This window comes from Pezoporus occidentalis, unplaced genomic scaffold (genome assembly GCF_034315485.1).
Source record: "Pezoporus occidentalis ecotype Australia unplaced genomic scaffold, CSIRO_AGI_Poc_V1 ctg45, whole genome shotgun sequence".
In the NCBI taxonomy this organism is placed as follows: domain Eukaryota; kingdom Metazoa; phylum Chordata; class Aves; order Psittaciformes; family Psittacidae; genus Pezoporus; species Pezoporus occidentalis.
This window is the reverse complement of record NW_026915780.1, coordinates 8,655,551-8,682,932: the sequence shown is the minus strand read 5'-3', so window position 1 is coordinate 8,682,932 and position 27,382 is coordinate 8,655,551. Positions and strand designations below refer to the sequence as shown.

Sequence of the window (27,382 nt, the reverse complement as noted above, 5' to 3'; positions counted from 1 at the left end):
GAAGGGCAGTAGACTAATGGATTCCATAAGTGAGCATTTACAGTGAAATTGAGCATAGTGTTATATCTAGCCTAGCTGTGTGTGAGACTATATCTCCTTTTTTTGATGCAACACGAGTTCTTTGATGCAACTTATGCTTTGCATGTCACCAAAATTAACAAAGTACGCTTTGTAACCTCAATAATTAATAGCATTGCCATAGTTTTCCTTAAAAAATAAAAAATCAGTGAGGTGTCTTAAAGGAATTGTTGATGTGCAGCTACTGGTTTAGTAACCTTAGAAAGTAAGCAAATATATTAAGTTAAAGTTCCATTTGTAAAGAGCTCCATTTGAGAGAGAAATTGCTCTTGCAGCTATATGTTGGAGATGGTGTTTTTAAGCAATGTGTTTATAAATTCAATTTCTAAAATGCATATTTCATGGAAATAATGATGGATATTCTTTGTTGTCAGCATCAGAACATTTGTATGCTGAGCTTGCAACTTGGAATCAATCATGCTGTGGATTTATTATTTAATAAATTCTATAGGGCTGTGATATTGCAGCATGGATATTGCATTTACTCTACTGGATTATATTGTTTTCATATAATCTTGTTGTTCTACTTAGAATCTGCATGTTGTATGAAGGAGTAGTGTAAACTGATCTTTCTCTAGAAATAGAGGAGACATTGCCGGGGTGGGGTTTTTTATTGTCGTTTCGACAGCTCTAATGTTACCATTTCAGTTAATATGTCAAAATAACAAAAAAAAGGATAAGATTATATACTTTAAACAGGTTTTTTATTGTAAGCCACAGATTGATTATTTATTTGAATTATTTTATGACTGATAAATGTTTGCATGGTCATTAAGTATTTCACATAACTGTTTAAACAACAGCATGTGTGTATAATATAAATCCAAGTTGGAGATGAGGGCATACAGTAGTATGGGAGGACTCTTGAAGTGGTGCTGGACTCACTGTTTCTATCCAAAGGTGCAGCAGAAAGTATATGTGCTCCTACAGCAATGCAACATGTCACCCTCAAAACAGGTTTTAGGTTTTGATGGAATGTCCTGTTTCTTAACGTGTGACTGTTGTTTTTTGTTCTGTCAGTGGCACTACCAAGAGTCTGGTTCTCTTCCATCAGGTACTTAAAAATGTCAATAAGATCCCACTGAGACTTCTCCAGGCTGAATGCCAGCTCTCTCATGCCTCTTCTATCTGGAAGATGCTCCAGTCCTTTAGTTATGTTTGTGGTCCTACAGCCATCTTCTGTTTTGGTTTTATACCTGTGAAACTGAGTTCATGGCCATGGAGTGTGATGCAAAGCAAAGGAAGGGAATGTCTTGAAGATTTCTAACAAAAGTTTATTCATCTGTGCAACAATACTTGATACTAATGAGACATTAAATATTGCTGGTCAATCTAGGAGATCGTTTCTGATATCTACAGAGGACTGAATGTCTAAGGTGTATGTATACCTAGAACATAAAAGTGGTCATAACTCATTATTAAAGTTCAACCTGGAGGCAGTTTACACAATTTTGTGTACTGAATTGATGATTCTCAGTCATGACTGGGGAGGACGAATGGTTCCAGAATGCTGCATCTCAAGTTTCCAGTCTTTACTTGCAGGGAGAATTTTTGTAACTGGTACTACTTTAAAAAAAATATGCAACTTGTATGATTTTTGAGAGTTGATTTAAAGAATGTGCACACATTTGGGCAGGAATTTGCAACATGAAATAGTCTCCATCGGAGTCATAGAGTATATTTTGAAATAGAATATATCCCTGTGCTTGTATTCTGTGCTGAGTTATTCACACACAATAAATTGTGACAATTCCAATGCCCACCTTTTCTTGTATCTTCAAGTCAAATATAAACATTGCTAAGAAGTTCCTCTGTTTCATGTACTGCAATTTATTTTGGAAGGTGCAAGGCTGATGATAATTCTTGCCTAATAGAAGGTTCTGAAATCCAGCAGAAGCTGGAATTTATTCTGCTTCTTAAGCTTGTCCTTATAATTAAAAACTGTTAGCACTGTGTCAGTTACGAAATAGAGAACAACAGGTGTACTACTTTCCCATGAGAGAATTGGAGCCACGATATACTCTCAATCTCTGTTGTAGGCTGGAGGTGTGATTATCTCATTGAAAATACATAACCTGGAATTAACTTACTTAAAGTCAGTAGTGTTCTGGGATGCAGATTTTTTTTTTTTTCTTCTTAAGAGAAGAAAATTCTGTATCTTTAATTTTAACCAGTTGGTTTGCAGAGACTCACTTCTGAATATGAGTATTAGAAGGAAATAGAGAATGTGAACAGAATTTAATAAGACTGTTAAAATGTTACCATATAGTAAACTTGCTGTGATGTTAAAGCAGGATTTCAAGCTACTCTGCATTGATGACTGAAGGAAAATTTGAGAGAGGATTAATGTCATTGTAACCTCCTAAATGTGTTTGAGTATGATGCTGCCACGAATACTGGGATGTGTTGTACAGCAGTAGAATCTGAATCTGATGTACCTTCTAGGTAATAATGTCTCTTTTCTAACCATCTTGTACAACTGTTCATGTGGTGGTACAAAAAGCGTAAGGGTATTAGTAAGGCTAGTTTTCTGTGTTGGTGGTGTGTTTTTTTAAGTATAGGGCCAAAAGCTGACCATAGATTTCTTTGAGAAAAAGGGTGTATTTTAAGCAGAGAAAATCTTTGTTTCTGTCTTTCTGCTAAAGACACAATATCCCTATCCAAAAGCATAGAGGTTGTTTCTGATTATGTATTTAATTTCTTTTAATAACCCAGCAAATCTGTGTGGGTATGCTTCATCCTCTAATTTTAAGCTCACTGTCAGTGTCCCAAATAAAGTAATTCATGTTAAGAATTGGACATTATTTAAAGCATAATCATGATAGAGAATGTGTTGCTGTCAACCTAAGATCACTTGAGAGATGTGGCAGTGCAAAAGATTCACACTGCCTAACTGGACATGTGAAAAAATAGTGGCTATCAGTGACCCACACTAAAGGAAATGGAAGCTAAATGGAAGAAAGGAAATCAGCTGAAAGATGCTGAAACTTGGTAAAATATTTTAGTGTGACAGAAGCTGAAACCATCTTTATTGGCTTGGAATTTCAGCGGGGTGGCTTAACGAACTTCATACACAGCCACTGAAAACACAGTGTTTTAGGAGAACACTATAAGGCACAAAAATGGGATATCCAGAAATCTAGCATTAAGTAGTCTTGAGCCTGGGATTTTCAGTCAGAAATCTCTGTGTACCACCATGCAGTTCTACTCAAACTCTTAAACCTTTTATTAAGTACAAGGGGTGCGTGTGTGTGTGTGTATGAAAGGGTTGGGGTGGAGGAATAGAAGTATTTGAAATGTGAAATATTAAGTATATATTATATGATTTTAAACCTAATTCCAAGAATTGGCATATTTCTACTAGCATTAGACTGTGAAAGATACTACTGTAGCTACAGTTTTAACTGTTGACTTACAGTATTATTGGAAGAAAAAACATTCACTGAGAATGGTCGAACAGAGAAAAAGAAGTAGAAAATATTCAAGAAAATACAGAAAGAGTAGTGTGGAAATACTGAGCTAACAGAAGAATGTAAATCTATTACTTTTAAATGAAATATAGGTTTAGGTTGCAGCTTAATTAGTAAGCGTACTTCATCTTCAAAGCTTGTAACTGTCATTTGGAAGGAGGCCAATGTTGAAAACCTCCAGTGAGGCACAAAGGTAACGGCATCTAAATTTTTTTCCAATGAATGCACTATAATATTGTCCTGTTTCTGCTGTTGCATTTGTTTGATAACATATATTCTCATTTGCTTCAGTAACAGCAGAGGTAGCTTTTATGTATTTTGGTTTTCATGTTACTCCAAACACAGAGGTCCACAGATTGTTAGAAATCCACTTTGCATCACAGACTTGCAAGCCTGAGATTAATTAAAAGATGCATTTACTGCTGTTAAATAAAATTTGTCCAGATGAGACTTTTAAAATAATGTAAAAATGATTAGCTCCTGATGTCCTTTTTCAAGGGATTATCCAGGGAGCAGTTAAATTACTAGGAACTTGATGAACGAAAGTAATTTCTCTTCATCTTTTAACAGAAGAAAATTAGCTTCTGGGCTTGTCAGAACTAGCTTTTTTTGTTGAGGAAGAATCCAGAATACAAGGTTCTGAGTCTTCTGAGCTCCTAATTTCTTCTCCCTTTCTAACCCTACTGATGTTAGCACTATAGAAGCTTCATATGTGTCTTAAAAAAGATGGTGAGGTAAAGCAGCCATGTCAGTGCTTTGGTGAGAAAGACCAAACTGTGAATATATCCTTTATTTGTGTGCCCTATGAAAATACATAGATCAAAATTTAGACACGACTCCATGGAAAAAAAAAAAATCCATCAGTTGTTTATATGGTTTGATTCTCCTGTATAAATCCAGGAAACCTCAAATACAGAGTGCAGGGACTAAAACATGTTGCAGTTTAAATGGAAGGAGGTACCTGGTTGATTGGAGAGGAGTTCACCTGTGGATTGCTATGTGAGTGAGCACATAGCACACTAAAGTACACTTTATTAGTGCTGATTTGATTTAGATGTCCCTGGGGAGAAATGGTGCTGAAAAGTTTGATTTATCAGTAATTCCATGAACTCAGAATACAAGTCATGTCTGAGCTGCCAAAGGAAATGGTTTTGCCCTTCCACAAAATCTCATATGGCTACATCTGTTACCTTTACTGTATAATCCATTTTATCTTTCCGTTTTTTTTTTTTCCCCAGGAAGGTGGTAAAGATGCAGAGTGTCCAAAGACTCTTATAACTCAATGTTTAAATCCTTTTACTAAAAGAAAAGCTATTCAATTTAAAGAAATTCCACTTTACATTTGTGATCTACTACTTCCTATTAAGTGAGCAATGACTATGGGAATATTCAGTTAAAGTTGGTTGGCAATAGATTCTGTATTTGTGAATACATTGACAATTACATATTGGCGTATGGGTTAGAATTCACCCTTTTACCTCCCTTATAGCTTTTATGCTGTCTTGTAATGATGCATCACTGTTAAGAGCCATTAACCATAAAGCTATATAAGAATATATGAACTATACAAGAAAATACAAGAAATAAGCTCTTAAGAATATATTCCTTAGTTTTCCACTGAAAGTGTAGCAGATTTACACAAATAAAAATGACTTTTGAGAAGAAGCATTTCCAGTTTAAAGTGCCTAACTAATCATTCCATAAATATAGAGGGAAAAACTTGAATGGGTTTAGGAAAGCATAACTGATTATATAGTAGCAGCACATCAATGAACAAATGTTAATTGTAGAGTGTCAGGATCATAGCAAGATTACAAAATTTAGCACTTTGTGGTAACTGCAGGTGTTTTTCAGAAATGTTACAAGCTGTATTATGAGAGAGAGAAAAACATCATGTATGCTGCATAGAAAATTCTCGTGTTTCTAGCAATTTTGGATCTGTAGTACCTCTGTAGTAAGAATCACTCTTTCAGCTTCCACTGGCTATTTAACAAGTTCTGAACAAACCATTCCTGACATTGAAATATTCTGTCATAATATCTTATGTTTAATTGTGGTTCTAGTCTGGCTGTTATGTTACCTTTTTCCCTGTTTATCCTATGCTGGTTCAGGGAGCTTAGAGTGTATATGGTGTGGGACACTCTCACGGAAGTATTCATTATGTATTATTCTTTATCAGTAGACTAGGAACATTAAAACTCAATCCCTCTGATAGAAATCCTATGTTAGGATTATAAAGTGGAAAATAAACTTTTATTATGTACAGGTCACCACTTAGTATTCTATCTGTTCCCAAGCAGGAGCCCACATATTAAATCTTTTATCTCAGTCATAATTAAAATGTCAGTGAAAGCATAATACGATAATCAAGGTACTTTCAGGGTTACTTTGTATTGAAAGAAGACTTTAAATGTAGTGTGAATATTAGGAGGTAGTTATTCCAGTATGATGTGGGAGCTTATTGACACATTTACCAGAGGGAGGTTATTAAGTTTTGTACGCTTGGTTAGAAAACAGGGAGGACTGCCTAAACAAGATAGTCATTTGTAGAAACATGGGAAGGAAAAGCAAGAAGAAAGCCCTTGAATTGGAAACACAAAGGTTTGTTTTAGGATGAGAATCAATCAGGCAGCAAGAGCATCAGTGAGAACATCATGGAGAGATTTACTTTAGCCGTTGAGTTTAAAAAGGAGTGATGATGATGTTTCTGTGATTCTTCTCCAGTTCAAACTTCAGGAGCTTCCAAAGTTGTTGGTTTTTGCTTCTAGAATATTATTTTTGTGGAGCATAACTATACTATTCCCTCTGTTTCTGTTCAAATGGTTTAAAAACTTTGTTTGCTTTAGTAAAAAGCAAGAGTCCAAGTTAGATATTTTACCAGACATCTGCAATAATAACTTTCTTTAATTAGACATGTGAAACTAATGGAATTTTGCCATTACTTTTGCCATTGGTCAGGATTTCACCTTGTATAGAAAAGATGTATTCTAATTTTCTGTATTGCACATTGGAATGATGGACTTTAATGGCTATTCTGAAACTGCTATTATTTGAGGCGTGGAGGAGAGCCCTTAATGACACATGTATAGTTCTTAACTCTACAGAAAATAAACTAAATGATGTGGTAGTGAAAAATGATGTGCTAGTGAAATGTTTTTCAAAAAGCTTATAATTGAAGTAGTAATACTTTTTTTTTTTCTTTTAATACAGCGTGTAGGAAATGTATTTAGGATGCATTAAAATCCATTAAAGTTCCTTTAGCTATAAGGTAACATGTGGGTGAAGAAATCTCACTTTTCTTTTCTGATTTTTATAGCTTGCACGTGCAGTGGACATGCAAATATTTGTCACATGCAAACAGGAAAATGTTTCTGCACAACTAAAGGAATCAAAGGAGACCAGTGCCAACTGTGAGTACAATTCAATATAGCCCTGAATTGCAATTTTGACTAGTATATAATCACTCTTTCCCTGGTTTCGATTTGCTTTTGGTTTTGGATTTTATGATTGACCTAACAGTGTTTTAGTGATGAATCTAGAGTTCCCTGCATTTCTTAGGAAATTTCAATATTACTTAGTATTTTGTTAAAGAATTACACCACCAATATTAGCAGTATTTTGCAGACTATAGGTTTAAAAAATACCTGTAAAGTATTACCTGTAAAGTAACTGGAGAATTACCAGTTGTTGTTTTCCTTTTGTAAGATTTAAGTTTTTTAATCATTGTAAAGAAAAATATCTGTGAAATTAGTAATTATATTCAGTATGTTTGTCATATCTTGAATAGAGTCTGTAGTGATTAGATTTGTAGAATTTTAGAAACGTAAGGTGCACAGTGATTTAGGCATTTTCCCATATCATTAAATATAGAACAAAGGAATGTTACAGGAAGTACAATTATTTTATCTTGTTTTGTACTGGAATAGCTTATTGTGTTTGCTTAGAGAAAGAGCTTGCAATTTAAGATAGAACATAATAAATGGGGGGACTGTGAACAAGGAACTACTAGAGTAACTTGTCAAGTAGGAGAAACAGCACATTAAAGTTAACTATGAATAGTCTTATATTTAAAGTTATTTCTTTCAGTTCATTCTGCCCTGTGCACTGCACTATCCAATAGGAACCTTATTCCTTTCACAATTATAGTTATTTTAAACCGTTTCTGGCCACAGAATTGTCTTAGCAATGTTGGTTGGAATTGGGGAAAAGGAATAAATACAGCTTATTCCTCTTGAGCAGGGAAAGGTGCCGGGACATAATGTTCTACCTGACACAGGGCATATTCTTTCACTGAATTTGTGGATTTGTCTTTGATACACTTTGTGAACTAGCTTGGATCATACCCTTAATGCTTTGCTTCATAAATAGGCAAGAAACAATAACACCTGATGGAGATGCTATGTGTATATACCTGAGAAAGATCTGTGCTGGCAGGTACACTGTTTCAGTGGTGCCTCTGGGACTTTTTTGTCTAGCTAATTGGAGACTCAGCACGAGATAGGAAACCAGGGTTAGGGCTAAATGATGAAATTTTATCATGACAAAAGCTAGAGAGTAATAATATCTTTAAACTAGCAATTAAGTCTTCACTGAGGAGTTATTTTTATCCATTTGTGCCCAAACACAGATGTTAATCAGTCATTTGATTACCAGCGTGCTGTGGACGTATGTTGATGCCATTCTATCTATTTACAAACAACGGTGTGTGGGGGAATCTACTCTTCTGTATATCATAACACTCCAAATGCAGGAAATGGTTTATTTGCTCGTAACTCCAATCCTCTACCAACTACCATTTGGCCTAAGGTGCTTTTTATGGACCTTTTCCCCAGTCTGTATTTCACATACCTATTTTGCTATTGTTTTCCCTTTGTCTTGCATCTGCTTCGTTTTCTCTCCTCTGATTTGGAACTTTTGTCTCATATGGTCAGCTGTGCAGCTCAGCCCTATCCGTCTGCTGTCCTGAGTTTGTTAGAAAGGGTTCTTTGATCCCATTTACTGAACTAGGAGAGAAAAGGTTGCCTTGGTGGTGGGTTTTCCTGTCTGGTCAGGCGTCACAGCAAGTCCACAAAGTGGAAGAAATGGAAATTTGAATTTAGACTCTTTAATTCAGACTGAAAATCCCTAGTTTTTGTCACATACAATACATTCTCCTTCCTAGAGTCTTACATAAGCCAAAGGCTTACCCAGGACAAGCTGGGGTGTTAAAACATTTGGTGTTCCAAATGGTTTCTTTTGGATGAAATAAACTGCAGAGCAGCCGTTTTCAAATTGTTTTTGGCTGTGATCACATTTCAGATTGTGACCTTCACATCTGTTGTGTTTATAGACACAAATATTAGCATAAAAATTGAGTTTCTGCTCTTAAGTTCTTTCCTAAATCTGGTCTTAAAAAAAGAAATAAATAGAGGCTATGTAGGCTATCTAGTTTATGTCAGCACATATAGAAAGAGACCAGTTGCAGTCTGAATGCATTAGGAGACTATCTAGGACACAATTTCAGTACTAGAGACTCACTGTTAAGAATCACTGTATATCCTGTGGAAAGCTGATAAAGACAGATTTAGAGTTTAGTGTATCATCAGACAATACACTTGGGATTTGTCATTTTACTCCGATGCTTGCTTTGGGAGGGTATCCATCCATCTGTGCAAGTTCCAGTCAAATGTTCTTTTAATTATTTGCTTTAGAATATCCCTTAGGAGATGAAGAACATAAAAAGCAGTTCACTCATGAATCATTGAATCCAGTCACCTTCTGCTATCTAATTTGTAAACTTCATATGAAGTTTATAGACTTGATCAGATCTGTATCCCAGTTAAAAAAAGAAAAAAACATTTCCCCTGTAAAAATGTTTACACTCAAAATGTGTTGACAGTATCATATTATAGTTTTAAGTTACATATACAGTAGTTATCGAGAAGATTAGGGTGATTTTTAAATCAGCTAAATGCTTTACTTGTATTGATTATTCTTGGTAAATCTTCTGGAACTTGATTCAAAGTGTGAATACTGTTCTTCATAGATTTGGGTGCATTTTTATTTATTTATTTATTGACTTGATTTATTTGGCACTTGTTAGATGGGCTGTTGTCCAGCCTCAGCAACAAACCTACAACCCTGTTATTTCTAAAATAAGGATTTCTCCGAAAATTCCAAACTCTGTTTGGTGTGTGTTGGATTTATGTTCCTGTCAAGAATCCTGTTGATTAGAAAGTCATAGCTTCAGGGCTTTATGTTATGTGTCTCTCTCCCTCCCTCCATCTCTTCTGCCTTCCCTCTGATGCTTTTATATCTGCTCATCAGCTGAGCATCATGCCGCGGGGGTGGTGTTTTTAGGAAATCAAGGAAACTTAAAAATATTCCCCTTCTTTTTCCCTCCCTAGCTAAGAACACCTACTTAGTTGTCGTTTTATGGAGGATCTTCTTTATTTTTTTCTTTTTTTTTATTTTTTTTTTTTTTAGTATAGCAATATCTATTACATTACTTTTTGAATTGCGCTGTTGAATAGCGCAAAGCACACTGGCACTTTAAATCAGAATTAGTGTTCTAAGACAGAACTGAGCATCCATTTACATGATATTTTGCCATGTTTCTTTATTTTCTGTAATATTAGACTTGCTAGCTGCTCATTTAATTCCCTTATAGTTATTAATCTACAGAGGTTTTATTGTATCCCTATGCAGGATTATACACACAGTTAACTTTCAGGAGTAGGAATATGGAAATGTAAGGAACATGTTAAGGAGTTGTTTCAAAGTTGAAATTTTGAGATCAGATGAGGGAGCATTTACTGGATACAAGGAAGAAAAATTAAAAATTATAGAATTAACTGGTTAGTTACATCGTTCTTTGAGAAATTTTGGTGTGCCTGGGATCTTCCAAGAGCCAGCCTTCACTTGGGGGTGTGTCTGTAACTTTTGTATCTCCAGATTTACATGGATTTACAAGGGATGACATCTGGTAAGGTTGCAGGGTTACGAATGTTTGGTGGAAATAAGGTTCCATAGTGAATTTTTCAAATTGTCAGGTTTTACTGGATGTGCCATAACATTTATTGCACTGTACTTCCCCGTTACAGCCATTGCTGTCCTTTTGGAGGAAGGAAATCACTCTCTTTTGTTAAGTACTTTCTGCTGTGGTTGATTTTGGAGCATTGGAACTGTCCTGCTGGTATTGAAACCAGCATTGAATATATTTAAATGATAGGTGGGTTAGGTATCATGCTAGTATATATAAATTCCCAGGTGTAAACCAGAATAATAATTATTTTACCTAACTGGGAACTGGTAAAATGTTGATTATCTGCTGTGGTGTGTAGAAAGAGAACTACCAGAAAACCATGTAAGAACTGAACAAAAACTGGGCTTCAAGACTTCTGTAAAAACAACTCTGTTGTGGTTTAAACCCAGTCAGGCAACTCATTCACTCACTTGCCCCCCCTTCTTTCCCTGCCCCTGCTCCCGGAGGGACAGAGAGGAGCATCAAAAAGAATGCAACTCCCATGGGTTGAGATAAGAACAGTTTAGTAACTAAGGTATAACACAAATCACTACTGCTACCACCAATAGTAACAATGATAAAGGAAATAACAAGGGAAGAGAATACAACACCTCAGCACCAGCTGACCGATAACTTGCCCACCCAGCCTGACCAAGCACCGACCGATACCTCCTCCAACCCTGCAGACCACTAGCCCTTCTGGGTAACTCCCAGTTACCTCCTGGGCATGACGTGCTGTGGTATGGAATACCTCTCTGGTCAGTTTGGGTCAGGTGTCCTGTCTCTGCTTCCTCCTGGCTTCCCCTCCTCCCTGGCAGAGCGTGAGGCTCACAAAGTCCTTGGCCAAACCAAAACATCAGGCTGAAAGTCAAAACACAGCACTGCAGCAGCTACCAAGAAGGAGAAAAATGACTGCTACTGCTGAACCCAGGACAAACTCCTAGGTGGAAATAAAATCATGGAGAAAGAAAAAAAAAAATCCTTCTTTTTAATATCATATTTCATAGCCTATTTTGTGTTATTATAAGGCAGATAAATTGAAAAGTATAAAATGTATAAATCCACGGTATTCTGGATTTAAAAAGTAATATTTTGCTCATTTTAATTCTAATTCTAATAAGTATTCAGACAGTATTCATAGTCATACTGTTATTTCTCCTGAAGAGGGGGAAGAATTACCATTTTATTTATAAAAATGTACCCTGTTTTATTTGTTAAAATCGTCACTCTATGCAAGCTTAAAAAAGCTATTTAATAATGTAAGTATCTGTGCATATATAATATGCACTTATTGATAGTCTGATTTACATAAGAATAAGATTTTTAACTATCCAGCTGTATGCAGTAGCCCTTGGACCAGTTCAGACCAGGCCAGATGTCAAAAATGTACTGTACACCTCAGCTGGGGAGAATGGTCCTACCTGGAGCCTCTGGCAGAAAGCTCCAGGGGAGACTCAAGGTCAACCCCTCGGCTTTTGGAGCTGGGCATACAAAGGATCTGAGGCCAGCTATACCCCAACTGAGAAAGAGATACTCGCAGCCTGTGAAGGGATTCGAGCTGCTTTGGAAGTGATTGGCACTGAAGCACAGCTCCTCCTGGTACCCCCTGGTTGCCCGTGCTGGGCTGGATGTTCAAAGGCAGGGTCTCCGCTACACATCATGCAACTGATGCTACGTGGAGTAAATGGGCTGCACTAATTACACAACGAACTTGAATAGGAAATCCCAGTCAGCTATAAATCACGTAGTTGCTCTCTCACGCCCCCCACCCTCCTCCTCTCCCTGTACTCCTGGAGGGACCGAGAGGAGAATAGAAAAGAATGCAACTCCCACGGGTTGAGATGAAAACAGTTTAGTAACTAAGGTATAACACAAATCACTGCTGCTACCACCACAAATAATAATGATAAAGGAAATAACGAGGGAAGAGAATACAACCGCTCACCACCTGCCGACCAATAACTAACCCCACCCTGCCCAACCGAGCACGGATCGATACCTAGTCCAACCCCACAGTGATCTAGCCCTTCTGGGTAACTGCCCCCAGTTTATATAGTGGGCATGACGTGCTGTGGTATGGAATACCTCTTTGGCTAATTTGGGTCAGGTGTCCTGTCTCTGCTTCCTCCCAGCTTCCCCTCCTCCCTGGCAGAGCATGAGGCTCACAAAGTCCTTGGTCAGTCTAAACATTTGAGCAGTAACTAAAAACATCGGTGTTATCAGCACTGTTCCCAGGCCGAAAGTCAAAACCACAGTGCTGCACCAGCTACTAAGGAAGAGAAAAATGACTACTACTGCTGAGCCCAGGACACCTCTTCTGTATAATTCCCCTGCACAGAATGGTGTAATTCTTCTTACCAGATGGAAAGCCAGGTAAAAATATTCTGGGCCAGGAGTCAAATTCCCCATTCTGTTGGTGTCACTGCAGCGTTTTTTCCTGATAGCACAGTAAATCTGTTCCTATTGTTTCCTCCTAGAGCTTCACTGTCTGCTTTCTGGTAGGGGAAAAATTGATAGCAATCATATAGAAAATTTACCTTTTTAGAACATACTTTATCAAAGACACACACACACATGAAAACACAACCACAAAACCAACCAACCAAACAAAACCAACGCAGGGAGATTCTAGTTGCTTGTAGTTTAATCATAGAATCATAGAACAGTTACGGTTGGAAAGACCTTAAGATCATCAAATTCCAACTCCCCTGCCATGGGCAGTGACACCTCACACTAAACCATATCACCCAAGGCTCTGTCCAACCTGGTCTTGAACACTGCCAGGGATGGAGCATTCACAGCTTCCCTGGGCAACCCATTCCAGTGCCTCATCACCCTAACAGGAAAGAATTTCCTCCTTATATCCAATCTAAACTTCCCCTGTTTAAGTTTGAACCCATTACCCCTTGTCCTATCACTACAGTCCCTAATGATGAGTCCATCCCCAGCATCCCTATAGGCCCCCTTCAGATACTGGAAGGCTGCTCTGCGGTCTCCACGCAGCCTCCTCTTCTCCAGGCTGAACAGCCCCAACTTTCTCAGCCTGTCTTCATACGGGAGGTGCTCCAGTCCCCTCATCATCCTTGTGGCCTCCTCTGGACTTGTTCCAACAGTTCCGTGTTTTTTTTTATGTTGAGAACAGCAGTACTCCAGGTGAGGTTTCCCGAGAGCAGAGTAGAGGGGCAGGATCACCTCCTTTGACCTGCTGGTCGCGCTCCTTTTGATGCAGCCCAGGATAGTGTTGGCTTTCTGGGCTGCAAGCTCACACTGCTTGCTCATGTTCATTTCTCTTGAAGAGCTGCTTTTCATGGTTGATGGTAAAATCCATTTAATACTTGTTACCGTGGTGAGCTGTGCTCTTCTAAAATTAAATTAAGAAAGTATAATATTTAGTATTTAAAGACATTAGACAAAACTATTTTTTAACAAGTTTTTATTTTCTTTTTCTGACATTTGTTCAAATTCTACCATTAGTTTTACCTATTTGGTTGTACTTGACATGAGGTGTTTTCTCCTTGTTCATGTTCAGTCCAGCCTTTCAGCTTTCCATGTAACAGAAAACTTTGACATGCATATGCATGTTACTCTATTATTTATGATGTTTGAAGGAGAATTACAGTAAAATGTGGATTTATGGAAAGCCTTTGTTCTTATTTAACTGCCTGAAAATTTTAGCTTGTTTCTGTAAGGAGAGGTTAAAGCCCTCAGTAAGTTCTTGAAGAACTAGGTCGTTAGGTTGCTAAGGAGAACAATAAAACTCCCGCTTCAACATTAAATATATGCTTTAAATGTACTAATTTTCTGCTCTACATGTAGTAATTATTGCCAGATCTATCAAGAACTTGAGATACTTTTTTTTTTTTCCTTTAATTCATGTTTCTGGCATCAATCATTTTTGCTTAAATTGTAGCTTTCGTTTAAACAATGTCTAATATCAAAGCTTCGAATATGACCCAAATGCACTCCAGTGGCTTAAATACTCCAAAGGCACTTGATACATTTGAGATGGTTTTTAATCTAAAATTTGAAGGAAAGTAATATTTGTGATTTGCAATATTTTTAAATGATTCGATAAGTTTTTAAATGACTCTTAGTAGTGTTCTATGACACTGTTGGCCTTTTTGTTGATCTTTTTTGTACTGCACTATGCTCACTTTCTGTTCTTTGGTGTATTTAGTATATGATATGTAAAGTTCATAAGGCTCTTTGGGATCTTTCAGAGTTGCAGGCTGTCTGTAGATGTGAAACAAGACTTCTTGTAAGCAGTGTTACTTGCAAACATTACATTTTAGTCAAGAAATTGCCAAACTTTGTAAATATAGAGAACTGGAGTTTAAATATCTTGGATTGTTCCTCAGAGGTGGTGTTCTCAGTGAAGAATGAGAAGGAGCTAGTGGCTAAGGTAGAAGCTGCAAGCACTTAGCCAGGAGCTTTGTATATTGGTATTTTATTGTTGGTCAGTTGTGAATATGTTAAATCTGGAGAACACCGCAATATTGATAGCAAAATGTAAAAGAAGTTATGGTAACAAGATGTCTGTTTCCAAAAGGTGTTCTGTTCCAATGAAATGTGTCTTTTCTGAGTTTGGTATTAATTGTCTGAAAAATGGTGAACAGCTTGGGCATGAGGGTTTCTCTTTCAAGAGAATAAAGTAATTTTGCTTTTGGCCTCTTAAGTTAGGCTTTTCCATAACTGACTTGTATGCATATATCTGAGTATATCTTTTTGTTTACCAAGCTTAACAGAGCAGACTCACCACTGGGCTTTGGTTGTTCTCTAAGGCTTTTTATATTCATTATTTTTTCTCTAGGCTACCTCCAAAAGTACAAACTGCAGAGCAAAACAGACTTTCTTTAACAACTTTCCAGACACTCCTGGCTGTAAAATAGGAATGCAAGCAGTGTACCTGTCTCTTGTGCCCAACTGGTTTATGTTAGCATGCACGCTAGCTATAGATTTAATTAAACAATATATTTTTTTTTGTTTCCTATTTTAAAAATATATGGTTCTAGATTTTCTTTCAAAAATAAGTGAATCAAAATACCTTGTTTTTAAAAATTGTTCCTCTTGTGCCACGTACGTGTCATTCAGTGATTAGCATTTGAATAATCTGTTTTGCTTAGTGCAGGATATATCAGTGAAGCACTGCCTTACGAAAGGTAACGTAAACCAAAAATCAGTATGAATAACTCCTCTCATAAGGCAACCAACTGAGAGGGAGAGGTGCATCTATTGGCACTGCTTCTTTGAGAAGATGTAAAAAGAGTCAGGAGCATCTCTTTTAAGATAGCCAATATAGTGGTGTTCAGATTACATGAAAAGCTTGCAGGAGGCTGCTGACAGTTGTCTTTATTAATGTGCACAAACCAAATACCCCCATGGTGTATTCTTTCTTTCCAGATAAGATACTGGGGTCTCCACAAATTATAAATACATCCAGCCTGAGTTTCATGGTCACTGATTGTTAACCATTAATATAATGATTCTGTTCTTTTCCTGCTGCTGTCGTTGGATTATAAACTGTAATAGTTTGTGGGAGCTACAATTAATCTCACAGATCATAAATTCTCAGGTGTAGGATAGCATCTGTGAGTTACTCTAGCAGAGTACTTTTTACTGCTACTTATTGATGAACTTCTGTGCCTTGATATAGCTGGGCATTGTGTGTATATCTTCAATATTCACTATTCACTATACCTGCTGTCATAATCAAGCTCATTTTCCGGTAGTAGCAGCTTGTCCACCTTATGTCCTGTGTGCCTTACACCTCCCCAGTGAATATCCTGATCCAGCCATTTCTGTCCAGAGGAACTTTATACAGAACTATGGTCAGTGTGTATTTTGACCTGTAACTCCCAGTCATACAAAACACATCTAGGCAAGTGTACAGGTAGCTGAGAAGGTCTGCAGCTTGTTGTCCCCAGGCACCTAACTGCAACCTGTTTGCTATACAGACAGTTGTAGTCATTCTGGATATGGGAATTCTGCTTGAGGAGCTAGCCATCTGACAGCTTGGTGATGAGATAAGAAGCATTACAGTACATATGTCTCTGTGGATTTGGTCTCTGATCCATCGGTTTTGATGGGGTTCTTGTACCATAGTGTCCCTGTTAAGGAGACAGTGAAGTTACGATCTTCTCCCTAGGTAGTTTTCCCTCTTTAAAGTCTGTTGAATATTGTTTTTTTTAATAGACTTTGTGCCATAAAATTAACTCTTGAAGATACTTTGTTGAAGAGTTAAAAGGGTAGCTTATTTTTTTTCTAAATCTCAAAAGAAGACCATGCTTAACCCTCCATTTCTTACTAATCCAAAACCGTACTTCATTTTTAAAAAGACAGAATACTTGCTGCAGGCGGGGGAGGAAAAATAACACAGATTTCCAGTGGAGCATGAAGTTATTCAGGACTTCTACTGCTTTGGTTTAAGACGAGGGGTTCTCTTTCTATAAAGACAGTAATTGATGGCTTTTCTGGCTACTCATCCTTATGTCATCCGAAAAATCCCTTCTGCTGAGTTGGGACTGACAAAACCAGGTGTTTGAGGGAGTTCTTCTTAAAAATTTTAGTATATATTGCTCTATCATAACTGATTAAATTCAGTGTTTGCTATGTTATAGTAATAACCCTCTACATCGTTATTATTAACTATTGCTGACTGCTGCTATCAGTGATCTCTGGACAATTAACTGTGGAGCAGATGGGAAGAAAGGGATATTTCCTTTGAGGAAGGGGGAAATTTAAGGAGAATTTTTTTTCAAAGATATAAGAGTAAACATTCCTACAAAACTTTGTGGCAGACAGGACATTTCCAGGTGAGCATCTGCCCCAAAACAGATGTTGCTAATAGAGTATTTCTTGGGCCCTTTCTCTAGAAGACAGATTGACATATATGATGATTTTTGCCTTCATAAAACACAACCAGTGGTTAGCTTTAGTATATTTACACATTTGAGAAATCGGTTCCATCTGAGTGATTTTAATTCTTTTTGTCTTCCCAAGGGGATCTCAGCTGGTGTATGAAATACAGATGAACCTTAAAAAAGATTTATCAGTATTTTATGTATCATTATTGGTCCTTTGTGCTGGAAATGAGCCCAGAGGAGAGCCGAAGAGTTTCCTGACATGCCCCCATCCTTGCTGTTGCTCATAGTCCACCATCAGATTCTTAGACAAAGGAAGTTTGTCAGTTGTGGGGAGAGAGGAGAAGGGAGATAAGGCAAAAGAAGGGCTTACATCAGTATTGTTGTCACATTGATAAAACCTGTGTTTAAATAAATGCAGTTTTCGTTGTGTAAAGCCATCACTTTTCCAGTGTGTCAGAAACAGGAAGGTTCTCTTTATTAGTTTTCAATTTAAGGTAAGATGAATCAATCAAGATTTTTAAATTTGTGACTGAAAAAATGCTTAGAATGATACTGGATCATGACAATGAAGACAGCAACAACAAGAGACCAGGCAGAATGTCCATCAGATTCTGGGAGCCATCCCCCCAAATATTCATGTGGCAAAGAACCATAAGCACATGCTACTCACATGTTGGGACATGAAAGCTGTGTGAATATATCCAAGAAAACTTCCTTTTTCCTTGACTTCTCAGGAATCCTACTTCTTTATTGTGAGATGAGATGTTGTGCTGGACATGCCACTCCATCCCAAGATTTCCTGCTGTTGTTAGCCATGTTGGCTTGCTGCCCCCCGCAAGCATGTTGGATTAACCAGCTGCTACTTGCCCCAGTGCAACCCAACTGCTCATTATTTACAAATGGGCACCGACATGAGATGCTAAGTACCAGATGCTGATAGGCTATTTTGATTACTGCGTCTGGAGATACATTAATTGTTTATGATCTTCTTTGTACAGATTTTCTCCTGTGGTTTCTAGCAAGGATAAAATAGATTACTTCAAATTTTCTGGTAGAAGAGCTTAAAAGTATTATAGCAAAACCATGGCTCTTTCCCTTGAATCATTCATGGCAGCACTGTATTGGGGAGCAAGCAAGATTTTTCATAGTATTTTGTTAGAGAGAAAGGGGAATTGATCCATTTTCATTAAACGATTATCAGCAGAAAATGAGATTTGGTTGGCTGAAGTACGAAAGGAGTATTGTTATATTGCAAAAACGCATTATGATTTAAATACCTACATTGATTTCAAGATGCAGAATTGTTTTTTCATTATGTACTGTTAGACTTCAAATACTCTAACAAACTCTGGTTGTGAGCAAGTAAAAATTATTGTGGGCCACAGGTATATTGAGCTTTGGTTCAGATGACATGCTTTCTTCTCAGCTGAAACTGATCTGTAAAAATGGGATGATTTCAAAGGAACCCCAGCTGTTTCTGCATGTAGTTAATTTTGCATGCTCATGTAAATTCTGACATTTTTGGAGGTTCCTGATGGGGGATTCTATAATGAGTTTATTAAGTAGTATTGGATGTCCCCCAAAAGACCTTTTGTGGGTGGTTTTATTTATCTGTTTAATTCTTAGATTTATGCCATCCAAGTCAGTACATAACAGTGGGTATACTTCTGTACCTAGTTCAGTCATGGTTTGCATGAATTAAATTGTATTGAATGTACAAATATTAAAATCAGAAAGAATATATTGATAAGTATTTCCTCAGGCCTACTGTTTTGTTTTATGAAAGTAGAAGGGATCTGCATGACAGTTTTTATTGCAGGAGAAAGCAGCTTTCAAAGGTGGACCTGTCCTGGATGTTCATGTTTTACTTATTTTAAGTGTGTAAGTTTAATGTATATAGTAATCCAAATATTAGATTATTTTTGAATTTAATTATGAAGGTAAGAAGATTTCTGAATTCAAATTTTGAATTTAATAAAATGGGTTCTGTGACTCTTAATTTCTTTTTAATAGATCAATAGCTCTTGTGACTTTTTGAAGCTCTTGAAAATTCTCAGATCTTAACCCTCAGATAAAATATTATCCATTGTGCAGTGTAAATCTGGACTTATAATTTACATCTGATAGGCCATTAGCATGGTAATTAGTACTTGGTACAAGAGTTGTTAGAATTGAAATAAACATCTGGTTTAATCCATGTGTCATTAAGCTGGTATAAGTATATAGGTAGCAGTGGGAAAAGAAAGTAGCAGTGGGAAAATACCAGTGTGATAGCTCATAGCTCTCTATAAGCTCTCAACACATCGCTAAGTTTGAAATTAAAATAGTGTCTCTTTATGTTGCTTGATATGGATTGCGCAAAGTACCATGTCCTGGTTTGATGTTTAAATCTATTTTTAAATCTTACAAATAAGTAAAAGAAGCTACATTGTGATGGAAGTCCTGTTGGTAGATGCATCTATCGGCTTTGGCTTGTGATATTTATTCATTTTATTCGCTAAGAAAGAGGAAGAAAGAAAAGGTTTTATAGAGCAGTAAGGATGCAATGTCAGATGCATACTAGTTACACTATTTGTTAGAAATTTCCTGGTGATGGAAAGATGGTTTTTCTTCTCCTCTTATGGTCTCTAATAGAACTAATCTGCATCTTCCTCCTGCTGGTCCCATTTTCTGTTTTCTATTTGAGTCAATTGTATAGCTTTACATATAGATGAAAATTTATCTGCAATAGTTGTATTTCTGGTTTTAAAGTTAAAATGTTTTGTTGCCACTTATTAGTTTTAAATTGCTTCAGTAGTTCTGAGAGTGTGAAAAGAACTTTGTGCATAAAGGATTAAAAGTATGCACAGATAGAACTAAGAAATGTATTTTGGTATTAAGGTATGGGAGTGAGAAATGCATTACTTCACATTTCATTTTTTAATGAAGCTGCTGGTAATTATATAGACTAAGCATATCAGTTACACAGTGCTAAATCATGCTTAGAGAGTCCTTAATTTGCGAAGCCTTCCAGTTACAGCAAACTTGCATTCATCTGCAGTTCTGCGTGCAGACATCTAGGAGTTATGCAGGTTTTCTTATATATCTTATCTTCATTGCAATTCTGTATCAGCAATTGCTGCAGAAGAGCCAATGTTCTTGTGCTTCTCCTTGTCCCAAGTATAGGCACTGCTAGAAAACCTTTCTTTAATGCTAGCTTGAGTTACATGGTACATACCTCTTGTTGTGTTACAAAGGTAAGGGCACTGCATGCAATGTTTTAAAGAACTGCTTAGAAAACAGTAGATATTTGAATTGTAGTTTAACAACTGGAGAAAAATAGGAGGCTATAACAACTGTGTTTTTTCAGCAGTGGGGTTAAAGTCTTATTCTGTGGTTGATCAGTGAAATCTGATGTGATTGTCTATATTTTTATTGTCCCTTGCTGATGATTTGCCTATTTAAGAGGAATATTGGTTTCACTCCTGTTTAAAAGTCTAGATACAGACTCCCTGAGATAATGAATTCTGCAGGCTGAGAATATGTAAGCACATATGCTTACCTAAACATCCTTTCTTCTCTGTCTTTTCATTTGTAGCCTGGGTTATCAGGTGAATGACATAAACAAAATAGGAGAAAGTAGTAAGTTAAAATAAACTGCCTTACTAAAAAGTATGTGTAATATTTTAACTTTTATAACCTAAACCCACAGCATTTGACACCAAAAGCAAGTTCTCAGTCATATGCAAGGTATTTTAAGGGAATGATAACTGATAGGGCAACAACAAATAGCATAGGACCAATCCTATCTCTACTCACCAGCTGAAAGATAATGATGTCTTAATGTTAGAAATAAAGTTAGAAATGGTCCCTTATTGTTTTCTCCTTTGTACTGAAGAATCACCTTTAGCAAGTATAAAATATAAATTAAGCTGCATAACCTTTGCATGCTTTGAGGCCTCTTTTTGTGGATGTATTGAAACATAAGTGGTATTCTTTATCTAGCTTACTAGATAATGGGGCTGGGGAGCTTGATTACAAAGGCATAAATCAATCCAAGCACCCTGATGATATCCTAAACTTCCACAGTGAAGCCTGAGTGGTTTATTATATTATCACTTCAGAAGGATTGATTTACAGCTTTAGTTCTCATCTCTACCTATTATTTTTATATTACATGAAAACGAATTTTTCAGCAATGTAAAAATAGGACAAAATACTAAAAGTCAAGTAAACACTGAGCTAGAAAAGCTGCTCTAAATAATGACAAGAGTCTGATTTGGAATCAGAGCAAACGTAAAATCAGATCTGAAAATGTGACCTCCCATGACACTCTTCTTCTGCTCACTGGTTACATAGAGCAATAAAAAAATCTGGGAACACTAAATTACAGCAGGAGGCCAAAGGGAGAGCAGTGGGATTGCCAGATCCCAGAAACATGTCCAAAGTGTCACACAGTCCTGGAAGAGAAGTTGTTGTGCTGCTTACAGTGAAGTGGTAAGAATTAAAGGGTAAAGAAGCAATCAGATGTGCTAAAAGAGATTTACTAAATCAGATTTCATAATGAAGTTTAAGTTAAAAAAAATTGTCCTGGAAATGAGTTCTCACAAGATCTGGAAGCAGATGAGGGCAGCAATTACTTTTTAGCAGATGCTTCAAAATGACTTTCTAATCCTGTTCTTGTTGAGGTCACTTTATCCTTTCTTATGTATAGTCTTGATTTAATCACAGATTTGGGCCCTGATTCAGATAAATATTTAAATACACAGTAGCACCTTGTTACTTAAATTTAAGAGGGAGTATTTCCCTGTTGTGGTGTGAATTGGGGAACATGGTTTACTATTACTTTCTCCTGCTCTTGGGAGGCTAATTGTAAATTGTCACATACAGTACAGCAGCAAGAGTTTCACAGAACTAGTTTACAGAGGTATTCCCATCCCTCTTGATACTTTGCTTATCTACATTCATTTTCCTTCTCTTTACTTGTTGTTTTCTGGACTTTGTAAAGGTAAGTTTTTTTCGAGGTGAAGGAACAATGAAGGGGACAAATGATGATTCTAAGAAATGAAAAAGTATGTAAATCAATCCTTCATGTTGAACAGAAAGATTGCTTCCTCTCTATGAACAGAAGAAGAGGTAACAGCACATCTAAACAGAAGAACAACTTTGTTGATGTTCGGTGCTGTCCACATAAAATAATACACTTTTTAAGATTCAGAAGAGGGAATTCTGTAAATTCTTTTTTTTTGGGGAGATATGCTAATTTTTTTTTTTTTACTTTTTTTTTTTTTAAGAGAATGCCTTTAATGTTAAATTATAATTAAGGATTTTTTCACCTTTTTCCTGCTGTGTTTTAAACCAGATGACTTTGACGTGTAAAATCAAATGCATTTTCCAATCTTGCTTTTAGGGTAGAAAAAAGATAAAACTTCATTATGTTGCTTTTTTTTTTTTTTCCTTAATGCTTTTGTCTTTTTCCCATTGACTTTCATGAAGCCTTTCCTATACCATTAGTTTGTGGCTTTTGTTCTTGCCTTTTTGGAAAATAGTTGCTTTTTTGGAACATAGTTAACTACATGATTTAATAAATGGTTTGACATTTACCCTTTGGAAGCTTTGATTAGAGCTTTCTCTGCTTTTGTAGAATTGTATCTGCCTGGTTTTCATCTTCTACTTAACGTTCTTAAGTATTTCTATGAAGTTAAAGTTACGATAATATTGCACATTAAGACTTAGTTGTTCTGCTAGAGGATGTTGATTCTTCTAGTTGAAATATTTGATCCCTTGCATACTCTATACCTGTCCTCTGTTTTTACCTTTAATGTTTAGTTTCTGTGATCTAGAAATGTCTTTGTTTGTATCATATGAAATTTTATGCATTACAGATGTCATTTAAGTACTAACCTTAAAATAAACTATGGTTAAAGTTCTGCAAACAGTAGCTCTTTCACTGGGGAAAGAGGATGAAAGGAAATGGTGACTAACATGACTTTGTTATAAATGTGATAGAAGTTCCAGTTAAATTTTTCCAGTTAAATGCAAGCCTAGCATTGGATAGTACAACTTAAATATTACTCTGATACATCTTCCTCCATAGTGAGTATATCAAGCTATACATCAGATATATCCAGCTTTGTGTTTCTAAGTAGTATGTGGTATACAATTTTCTGCCTACTTACGATAGAGTAGATTGTCATATACTGCATTAACACACCGTAGTGAAAACTACCAGGTAACGTTGTGTGAGTATTTTCTTCTGGAGATTCTATCATAGCTAGAAGTCAGGAATATTCCTTAATATTCCTTCAGAAAGCTATGCTTCTTTCTTCCAGAATCCAAGCCTGATTACTAAGATTTCCTTAAGACACGTCTGCAAAGCCACTTTTGAAGTAGGACATTGAAATCACAGGGTCGTTTTGGTTATATTTCCTTTAAAAATAAAAATCCAAAAGGGAATACCAAACAAACAAAAGAAAGCTGAAAGAAAGGAGGTGGAAAGCTTAAAATTGCAGTACAGGAGATGCCTTTTTTTTTTTTTTTTTTAAGCCTGTCGCATGATGGTCACTAGAGAATTTTAAGATTAAACCTTTAGATTTGATCCAAGAATGAAATGTTTGCTATGATGCATCAGGGTGCTCTGCAAACATAAAATAATTGTAAAGTGTACTCTTTGGAGATTTTCCATTCTCATCTTCCCCAAAGAGCATTCACTTCTGAGTGCATTTCTCCACCGTGCTCTCAGTTGATTTCTTTCAGTTATTTATGGAAAAATGTGACAAGTACTTTGTTTTTCTTTCATGATGGACCATTTCAGTCACCAACATTGTGTTTCAAGTGACATTAAAATCTTTGGCATTTCTAATTTGTAGATAATGTTATAGTATTAATTTTGCATAAATTAAAACCCCATCTGAAAATGAATGAGAAACAAGACTTTAGGAACATGAGAACGACTGAGGATAGGATTATATTTTAAATAATCTTCAAAATCATGCTTGTAATGAAAAATATTAAATAAGCAGAAAAATGGTAACTAAAGTTTTCCTCTTAAGTACTAATTTTTATATTATCTCTCAGTTTAGAAAAAAAAGGGAAATTTTGACAATATTAAAACCATTGGCTCAAAAATTATTGGACTGAGGAAGGTTATTATTCTTCGACTTAAGCAAAATGATTTGGGACAGATTTTCATGCTGGCACGCAGAACAAATTTAATTCAAACTGAGATGAAAGGCGGTTAATGTAATTGTAGCCTATTATCCTATTCAGGCTTGAGTTAAGAAGCAAACCAACAGACAGTCAGGAAATGATGGATAGAAAATAGAAATGCTCAAGGCTGGTGAAATAGAGACTTGTGAAGGGATTATGCCGTAACTGTTCCCGCACAATCTCTGCATCAGTAATATCCCACCTCTGCTGTATGTTTGGATTACTAAACAGGGTTTTTGTATGCCTCCTGGGTTCTCTTTATTTTTCTCTGACGTCAAGAAAGGTCCTAGTTTACTAAATTTCAGTACTCTGTAATCCTGATTTTTTGCCCTGAATCTACCACTTTCATCAGTCCCAGGGATGCAGTAAAGCATTCTGCTACAGCATTTTTCTCTTTTCTTTTGCTATCACACAGAGGCAAATTGATTCTTTGCATAAATAAAGTCTTTGATCAAAAGTCTGTCTCATTGTTAGCGAGTTAATATTATTTTCAGTAGAATATTTAGTTAAAAATAGTAAATAATAATCAGCTCTCAGGTTTTTTAACTGTAAGCATGGCTGTTTTGGTTAGCATGGTGCTTTGGAAGTAACATAGTTCAGGTCACCCGGTGGGTTTCTTTAGGACTCTATTCTGAAAGTTTGCCTATTTATCATTCCATTTCATTTTTTCAGTAGCTGTTTTTTAGGTTTTATTTTTAATGCATAGCAGATTTTGCACTGAAAACTTTAAAAAATCAAAAAGACACATCTTGGGCTCCTCAGATACCTATGGAGAGGTGCTACATTTTGGGGTGCAAAACTATTTGGACAGGTTTGTCACTCTGAGCATAGCCCATAAAGCAAAAGAAAGCCCCTTCTTTCCCATAGGATAACTGAAGTGTGATACATACATCTCAGGTAATTCTACCAATAACTAGTCCTAGCATCTAGTGTGATGCTTGCAAAATACAGGAGATCGATTACTAATCAGAAGTCCAGCTAAAGTCATACATCCTCTTTGTAGGGGGATTGGGTCTTTGAGGTACAGAGGCTGGGATGATACAATAGGTTTCTGAGGAGTGTAAGTTTTGACTTTCCCAATTACTCCCAGGCAGGATGCAAGAATTTTCTCATCCTTTGTAAGTTATCTCACCAGAGCTCCAGAGCTCTTGCAGTAGCTAAATCTCTCTCTTATTTTTCTTCTTTCTCATTCTGTCATTATTTAGGGTGAGATTTTGTGCGTTTGAAAAATGTTTTATTCTGTGAGTTTCCCTTTGGGAAGTCATTGGGATTACTTAGAGAGTTAAAGGCTCTGTTCTGTGCTGTACTCGCACATGAGCAAGCATTGCTGTTCATGGGAGTCCTCTGCAGCCTGCAAGTCAAAACCAACATAAACTGAGTTTGAACAGATCAAGACTGACAGATGAGGACTCGTGTTATGAAAGTATCCAGCCATGAGGCTATAGCATCATTTTAGTTAACTTTTCTTTTGTTTTTCACAGCAATTACTTTCTTCTTCTTAAAAGGCAGATAAGAAGGGTCAGCCAAGACTAAAAGTGTTGGCAAATGTAGTATTGTTGCAACAAGTAATATTTATTTCCACTTGTTTGGCACTTCATAAAGAAGTATCAGTGTCATCTCTGCTCCAGGAAATTCACAAGATTATGTGCTATAATGGAGTAATGGAGGTTGGGGCTCTTCATAGGAAAGGGACCAGAGAAAATCATATGTGTATTTATCTTCATAGTTTCTCCAACCACCTATACTCTTTGACATGTCCTGTTCTTAATAGATTGTTCTTTATCTCTTGGACTGGTATCTTTTTTAATAAAGTCAAACAAAAAATGGGGCAGGTTAGCTGTGTTTGATATCCTAGATATTAAAAAGGACAAGTAGAGACCAGACATGGTTATGATGGAACAATGCTAGGCAATAAGGGATTAATTTAATAGACTTTGCTGTGCAGGGGTGAAGTAAAGAAAATGCTTTACTTTAGGCAGGAAAAGAGCTTATCAGAACAGCATATTGGATAGATTTATAGATACTGAAATGGTCTGGTGGAAAAAAATATAGTATTGAAGACCTCTGTGTCAGGTTTCAAACGATCGTTCTCTCATGGGTCACTTGCAGTTATTTTAGTTAGTTTAGCTCAACGTTAATTGTTGTTCAAGGAGGAGCTATGAGTCTTTGACAATTGCTTTCAATACCACAGGAAACAAATAAGTAAATATTCTGGATGTGCTTTCTCAATATCTAGTCAAACTCCTCAGTTGTCTAAGAATATTGGAAGTTATTTGATAATATCATGTAATACCTTGAGGTTTGCCTCCCTAAAAGTAGGAATTACATCGTGGCAGCTGCACTACATATTACGCTTAAACCTCTGTGATATTTATGCTGTTGTTCATATTACAACATGTCATTAACACTGTAGAAGTTGTTGTTGCAGGTAGAGGACCAACTTAGACATCACTATTTTATGAAACTCCCTAATACTGTGTAGCTGACAGCCTAGAGAATATCAGGACATTCTGTTTTATTCATACCTGTCTTTATTTTGCATTCAGTATTATTGAATGTTCAATACTTAAGCAGCATTTGGGCATCTCTAAGCTGCAGTCTCCACTCCCAAATGGGTCATGCACTTTGCTTCTGAAGCAACATTTTTTGTTCTAGTTTAGTGGAATTTATCATTTTTTGGAAAGTATTAATTGCTATTTTGTGATTAAATTGTAGGCTTAAATGTCAAGAAAATGATCAAAGTTACCTTACACAACTTGAAGTAGAAAAGGTAGCTTGTC

The 27,382-nt window shown here is 36.4% G+C and overlaps 1 protein-coding gene across 1 annotated transcript in view; it reads left to right on the top strand.

Annotated features, from left to right (window-relative positions):
- Positions 1-27,382, top strand: part of ATRNL1 (attractin like 1) — a 516,200-nt gene that overhangs the window by 152,060 nt on the left and 336,758 nt on the right. Inside the window, exon 20 of the mRNA XM_062635366.1 lies at positions 6,865-6,958. Within this exon, the coding sequence (XP_062491350.1) occupies positions 6,865-6,958 (94 nt within the window). The remainder of the gene's footprint in view (positions 1-6,864; positions 6,959-27,382) is intronic.